At 42.9% G+C, this 7,678-nt stretch overlaps 2 protein-coding genes across 2 annotated transcripts in view; one reads left to right on the top strand and one right to left on the bottom strand.

Annotated features, from left to right (window-relative positions):
* Positions 1-856, top strand: part of b3gnt2l (UDP-GlcNAc:betaGal beta-1,3-N-acetylglucosaminyltransferase 2, like) — a 2,716-nt gene extending 1,860 nt beyond the window's left edge. Inside the window, exon 2 of the mRNA XM_068585440.1 lies at positions 1-856. This exon is cut by the window's left edge and continues 763 nt beyond it. Coding sequence (XP_068441541.1) covers positions 1-626 — 626 coding nt within the window. The 3' untranslated portion in view covers positions 627-856.
* Positions 857-1,141: 285 nt separating this feature from the next.
* bckdha (branched chain keto acid dehydrogenase E1 subunit alpha) lies at positions 1,142-6,106 on the bottom strand. The gene is made up of 8 exons (XM_068585101.1): positions 5,833-6,106; positions 4,048-4,227; positions 3,860-3,946; positions 3,671-3,779; positions 3,088-3,249; positions 2,783-2,989; positions 2,552-2,693; positions 1,142-1,839 (listed from the first exon to the last, which is right to left on the bottom strand). Exons 1-8 carry the CDS (start codon positions 5,947-5,949, stop codon positions 1,497-1,499), a joined length of 1,347 nt encoding a protein of 448 aa, XP_068441202.1. The 5' UTR covers positions 5,950-6,106; the 3' UTR covers positions 1,142-1,496.
* Between the last annotated feature and the right edge of the window lie 1,572 nt (positions 6,107-7,678).

Raw genomic sequence — 7,678 nt, forward strand, 5'->3', positions numbered from 1 at the left:
AGGACCCTGACCTCAGCGCTCTGCTGTCATTTGAAGCGAAACACTTTGGGGACCTGCTGCAGTGGGACTTCCATGAATCCCTCTTGAACCTGACTCTCAAAATGAACATGTTCCTCCAGTGGACGGTGAGATACTGTCCCGCAGCCTCTTTTGTGTTCAGCGGGGATGACGATGTATTCGTCAACACGCCGACATTACTCGGCTACCTGCAGTCTCTGGAGCTTCCGAAGGCCTCTCAGCTGTACGTCGGACAAGTCATAAGCGAGGCGAGTCCCCTCAGGGACCCGAAGAACAAATACTACATTCCTCTGAGCTTCTACGACGGCCCATACCCTGGTTACGCTGGCGGAGGCGGTTTTATCATCTCTGGAGCGCTGCTTCCACGCCTGTATGCCGCTTCACGCGTCATTCCTTTCTTCCCCATCGACGACGTCTACGTTGGGATGTGCATCAAGGCTCTGGGGGTTACTCCCGAGGCAAACACAGACTTTCAGACTTTTGACATTAACGAGAAGGATCGCAATAATCTGTGTATAAATAAGAAACTTATTCTGATTCACCGGCGCTCTGCACGGCAGATTAAGAAGCTGTGGAAGGGCATTCACAACCCCTTGTTGACTTGTTGAACCAAAAGAGGAAGCCATGTCGTCTCAAGATCTAGGAGTTAGCAGAAGTTCATGTGTTGAGGGTTTTGTACTTTATTTGACATCTTGTCTAGACTCAAACTTCCACCGGGAACTAAATGGTTATGTTACTGCACTTGTATTTAAAAGTTATGAGACTGTTTTGTGGTAGACGGAGGAGGAAGCATTCAGCAGCTTCCATCAGGGGTCAGGTTTCTTCAAGTCAAATTGAACAATCTTTAGAGCTGTCATTAGCCTAAGTTCCTTTTTGAATGTGAAATAAACAAAACGACTAATTCAACCAAGACGTTTGAAAGTTCCACCGTTTATTTTCCACAACACCAAAGATGTAACAGTGTACAGACTCATCTAAAAACGTGTGCTTGTATACCAAAACCATTTCAATAGCAAAGTTCTATACCCACTTATTCAGCCACCTTAAAGTCACACAAGGAAACCTGTTGAATACTGTAATCACTGAAGAGGACCAATACATGAAGAGGGAACGTACACAGGGCTAACTTCCACTTTTTATTGCTAAATTTGAAGGTTTTTGTATTCACACTGCACTGGCTACTTTTGCTACACTTAAAAAAAACAACAAAAAAAAACATCGGTCACCATTTTTGTAGTGTGATACAAATATGATTCAGCATTTAAAGAGGTGCTTGACTAATCTGTTACCTTAAGGCACCAAACCCAAAGGCATGAAGTACAATAGTTTTTTGAAAGCACAATCTTTTTCTCGTCTTCGTCAATAAAATGACAAGTCATATCAAATCTATACTTTAATGAATACAATAAAAGTGTGCAACAGTTAATCCACTCCAACATAAATCACCAAGTCCCAACTTGTCCTGTAAATGTGGTTATTTATTTATCATACAGGTCAAGTGGGTAGTGCTCCTTGTACTGCTGCACGTGTCTCCACATGGAATCTCTCTGTTTGTTAAGGTGGGGCGTCATCTCCTCATACACGTCGGTAAACATCAGCTCGATGTTGGGCTTGAGACGTTTCTCGGCCTTCTCGAACGCCTCCATCACCGTCTTGCGAGACTGCTTCCGCCAGCTCCTCTCGTCGTCCTCGCTCCACCAGCTACGGCTCGTCATGTAATGTCTCAGCCGGGAGATTGGGTGGTCCTGCTTGTCCCAGTAGTTCACCTCGTCCACCGAACGGTAGGCCGAGCTGTCGTCACTGGTGCTGTGGTGGCCAATTCTGAGGGATGAGCGGGATTCTTCATTAATTTCAGGGAAGGGGGAGCGCATTTTCTACAAGCCCTCATTGAATGTTCCTTGTCAAAATCCATTTTGTTACCAAACCCACTCACTTAAATTTGAACGCTTCCTAAGTATGTACTTTTAATATCCAAGATACAACTTAGAGAGGGAAATCAAACATCAGGAGAACTTGTATGATTCAGGGATGGTTGCTTAAACGGGGCCCCGGGGCTTTCAAGCTAGTCATGATCTCGCTGAAGCCTCTCCACAAACATGAAGTGAAGATTACTCCAGTTGACGACACCTACGCTCGTCACTAAGTAGGTTCAATGAAGGTCTTTTACAGACCTGTTCGAGCATGAACGTAATGTAGAAAAGAACCGGAGAGTGTCAGCCATGTAGTTGAGTTGCCTCTTTAACGAGGGCCCCGAGCGTTGTCACGCTCCCTCTAGTGAGCCGGGTTGTGCCCGGGGGTTTGTCGTGAAGGGCAACGCGGCAGGAGTGAAGCACTGTTAACAAGGTTGCCGTAATAAACAAAACAGCCCCTCCTTTTTCTAACAGCCGGATCAGATGGACAGGAGAACAACTGATGTCTATCTTCTTCATTCTTTATTTACATTAAGGTTGTTTGTGAACTTTTGCAGTTGTCAACACTACTGGTGTCCCAGACAATGCTCACGTAGTGCAGGCCTCACATGTACTAGACTAACCTGTAGGTCATCGCTTCGATGAGGAAGGGCTGGTTCTCGGCCACGGCTCTGCGACGCGCCTCCTTTGTAGCATTGTACACGGCAAACACATCGTTGCCATCGACACGGATGGACAGCATGCCATACCCCGGCCCACGAGCGGCTGTTCAGTCGGCGGAGGAAAGAAATAAATGGCGTGTTCACGAGAGCTGCGGAGGACTTGCAGGAAAACCACACAGAGGCTTCTCTTACCGATGCCATCGCCCCTGTACTGCTCGTTGGTGGGGGTGGAGATGGCATAGCCGTTGTTACGGCAGAAGAATATCAGCGGGCACTCCAGGGTAGCAGAGAAGTTGAAGCCGGCGTGTGCGTCCCCTTCGCTGGCCGCTCCCTCGCCAAAGTAACAGATTACGGCGCGGTTCATGTTCTCTCTTTTGAGGGCGTACGCAGCTCCGGCCGCTAGAACAAACACATAAAAGGCGTGCTTGTATATTTACTGGTGTGTGTGTGTGCGCGCATTGACGGACAGGGTTGACACACACATGTGCACAGCTCACCCTGAGGGATCTGAGTGGCCAGAGGAGAGGAGATGGTGACGAAGTTCAGATCTTTGGAGCCATAGTGCACAGGCATCTGCCGGCCCTTCCCGAGGTCGTCGGCGTTGGCGTAGCACTGAGCCATGAACATGTCCAGAGGGAAGCCGCGGTACATCAGCACTCCTGCAGCAAAGGAAGTGGGAGGGTTGAGATTCTAAGATAACTTGCATGTTTTTTTAAGACATGTTCGCTGGTTTATTTCTGGATGTATTTCTAAGTTTTTATTTTTGTGCAAAAGGGGAGCTACAAATAAAGACTTTAATTCAGGATATTTCTAAACGACTGAGCAACCGACTAATGCATTTCGACATGCGTGTGTGGCTGTCTGAATGAAGCAATGCTTGCCTCAGACGTCACCAGTCGCATGAGTATTGAGCACTAAAGTGATCACTTTGGATAAAATTGTCTCACAAGCCCTGGAGCAGAGCATACCTACGCCAGAGGTGAATGTAGAAATAAAGGTTAAGTACAAGGTAAATAATTTGATCACTATCAAAACTTGAATAACTACTTTAGGAAAAACCACACGCTGCCCCGTCCTTACCAGCTTCTCTGTATTGACCGAAGACCATGTCGCTTGGGTCGAGAGCAGCAGCGCTGCCGATGTGTGTGCCCTCCTCGCCGTAGTTGGTCATGTAGAAGGAGATACGACCCTGTGAGAGAAACACGTTAACGCGCCATTACAACATTCTTCAGCTATTTACTTCCTTCACATTCAAGCGGAAACAATCACCTGTCTCTGTGACTCGTAAAGAATGCGATCCATTGTGTTCAGCAGAGTCATCTTCTGATAGAAGTTCAGAACCGTCTCTTTGGAGAGCTGAGCGGGAAAAAAAACACAGAAATACAACCAATGGGTGAATTGAGTGACGGTCATGTTGCCACTTTTGATAACCGGGGGCGTGGGCGGGCCGACCGTACCTGAGGGTCTTGAGAAGGATTGATGATGTTGCCCTGCCTGTCCATCACCCGGTACACTGGGATCCCAGAGATGACATTGGGCTGGATGAACTCAAGCTCATCCACAAACTCTGCAGAGGCTCCAGGGAACTGAGGCTTTTCCACCAGTGTTGAGTCAAAAGACTGCTGCCGGCACATCGCCTGAAAGATTGAATACAAGCATTGTTTATTAATAACATCACGTTGTTGTTGTTGTTAACAAAGTGATGTTGATCCAGAGCCCTCTCTTAAAATAGGCAGCACTAAGGTCTTATTTATCTTAACAACAACAGGCAAAAAGAGCAGCAGGCTATTTGTCATGTAAGAAAAAGATAATGTTTCAATTCCATACCAATACTGTACTGTACCTGGCTTTAATAATTTAATAATTGTATGAGATGAATGTATTGTTTTGTACTAACAGCACAGTAGTCATTTCCAGTTAACCTCCCAGATGGCTAATAAAAACAATCGTGTTCGGTTTTATTTGTATACACAATAGGAGAGGTACACAAGTTTAATTTTAATTATTAAATGCCTTATAATGTACATATTTATAAACCATAATGTTAGATTGAAGGTGCAGATATGCTGAATTATTAGTATGGTATAAGTATCAGTATTAAGTAAAAATAGCAATACTACAGCGCAACAATACTGTTATCAGAAAACATCCTGCATTGGAGTAATAGTACTTACTATGTCCCATTTCAGATTTAAATTTAACTGGATAATGATTAGTGATGCATTAATGTGTACATGACTGTGATGTTGCAACTGGTAGAGGTGTCTTAATCCATAATAATAACATCACTTTATTAGTTGATTTTCATTTTGTGCTGAATCTACAAAGTAAGTAATAAGGAATCAAATAAATATAGGGGAGTAAAAAACTACAATAATGACTTGTTAAGTATAAAGGAGTAGATAAAGTAGCATAACGTACAGGTACCTCATAATTGTTTATAAGTACATTGTGTACAGCACCTTTGTAAATACGGTCACTTCATTTATGACTAAATCAATTTATAGGAATAAAAACACAAGCATATATAGTAAAATGCAACATGTTTATCATATTATAAAGAACAGATGCCAGAAAATATATTTGTATTTCATGGGAGTTGACAATAACCGTTTAAATGTCATGTTTGTTTCAGTGAAAGGTATTTCCACTTCAAGTTGAACTTGGAAGGCGGAAGCGTTATCCTCACGCCCCTCTGTTCGACCAATAGAAATACAGCTAAGCTGAAGCGCTAGACAGTTAGTTAGCTGGCTAGCAAGCAAAGTTTCAGCCACAACAAACAAACACAAGGAGCAGCATTGCCAGTCAAGCTGCAGATTCAGTTTTAGCAGACATATGTATCCACAGACACGTTGACACGTGCAGGTTGACCTTTAACACGGGTGCATTGGAGTATCAGTCGCTAATAAACGTAGCGTTAAGCCGACAAGGTTGTCAGCTAACGCTAAGCTAGCTGGAGCACAACCAATCGCGACAACTGAAGAAGTCGAGCAACACACTGTGAATCCTTGATGGAGCACCAGCTCCAAACATGTCTAACCCTGACCAGAAAGACAGATACTTCCACGTCCATCTCGTGGCTGATGACGTAACGAAACAACACGAGTTTTGACTTGGGGCCCAAATCAGACGACTTCTTCGTGGTTGCTTTCACGACCTTTCGCATCATCAAGCTAAGCGCTGACCCTCGCGATCTAACACCAACGTGACAACACAGCAACGTTGCTCTTGATCAAACTTACACCGACTCTGAAGGCTCTGTGTTGAAGCAGCCGAGACGCCTTCAGTCCTGTCGTCTGACGGGCAGCGTGGAAACACACTCCATACATTTTGTTCACACTCCTCACAGCCGCCGCCATCGTGACCGTCCGCAGCAGTTAGCTCGTGCACAAGCTCGTCAGCAGCTTATATGTGTGTAAGAAGCACGCGACAGAGCAGAAGTGAACTAACAGTAACAGTCTGGTGGCCCGACAGATGTCTGCATCCACAATCACACTCGCAGGGCGAATAGGTACAGACAGCAGTCTCACGTCATACGCAACAATCATGACATCCGGTCACGCCTTCACATTAAGAGTCAAGGTGATCGAAAGCACTACGCAGTATTTTAGCGTGGGAACCGAGAGCAGTAAAATACATGACATATTTTACTTATGTAAAAGTAAGAGTACGACAGTGTAGAATATTCATGACAGCCATGCATTCACAACTCTTCTTAAATAGAAGTACAAAAGTACTAGCATCAAAACAGAATTATTGTACCTAAAGAAAAAGTACTCATCATCTGGTAAAGTCGGGGATAATTGTAACTACTTTATGTACCACTGTCACTGGGTATGGTAAGTTTGTGGATTCGTTACATGCCACATTATAGGCTTGACACATATTTAAAGGGGTTCAATACAGAGCATTTTCGTTTAATTAACCCTTAGCATTCACTCTTAGTTTGAAGACAAGGCAGATCTCTTCCGATATCCATGCCTCTAACGTGTTTTTGGGGCGTAATTATACACCTGATACGCCTTTCCACATTGCATTGTCTCGAACAAAGATTCGTTTATCCAGTTGTCTTGTAAAACTGCAAGAACATTTTATAAGGTGTGTGAACATCCTGCAGTGATACATTATGACCAGTGGTGGAAGAAATACTAAGTTATACTAAGAATCATCATAATAACAGACCATTGCTTATGTATTATAAATTGTATTAACAATCTGAATCTGCGGGTATTAACTAATATATTTTTTTTTATGTCGTGGGGTAAAATGTACAACATTCCCCTAATCTAATTTCCCTAATCTAATCCCTTAATGAATTGGGATAGAATGTACTTGAAGACGAATAGACGTTTACTTGCCTTGCAACTCACCAAATGGAAGTAAGATTCATGTCGTAAAAACTAGTGAACGAGTACTGCATAAAGAGTACTACCTAAAGAGTAAAAGCACCCTTAAGTGGTTGCATATTAAGGTCATTCTGAGGTTCAAAGTCAAGCGATTACTCCTCTTGTAGATGCAGCAGCTGTAATCCACTGTTATTCCTGCCTTTCAACAAAAAAAAACCCCACCAAAATTAATATGATTTGTGTAATTAAATTGCTTACATTAACATATTTATAAACATCTAATTTATAGTATATGAATGAATGTTTTTCAGAACACATCATCTTAAATAAAGTATAATTGAAGAACGAGCGATCAAATGTGCAATTAATCCTTTATTTTTACCTCATCAAATCATGTTATATAGAAACAGTGCGTGCATGAACTTACCATCAAGCAATGCATTAAAGTTAAAGCGCTCTAGTTTCTTACTTTTTCCTGTAGTAGAAAGTTATAAGACGAAGTGTTTTTTTTCAGTCACTTTCACAACATAATGTCAGTGACCAAACTGAAGCAATCAGGAATAATAATACAACATATTATATATTGATAAATTATCAATTATTGGGAACAATATTTCAATATGCGTATACCCTATTGTAGAATGATATAGAAGTATTAAAATACACGTTTAGGCATAATTCCTTGTCATAAGTAAGGGCCCCAAGTGGCAAAACAGATTACGTCATTCGCCCGCGACACGCG

Source organism: Clinocottus analis, unplaced genomic scaffold (assembly GCF_023055335.1).
Source record: "Clinocottus analis isolate CAN_PGR_092001 unplaced genomic scaffold, fCliAna1.0.p SCAF_2, whole genome shotgun sequence".
NCBI lineage: Eukaryota > Metazoa > Chordata > Actinopteri > Perciformes > Cottidae > Clinocottus > Clinocottus analis.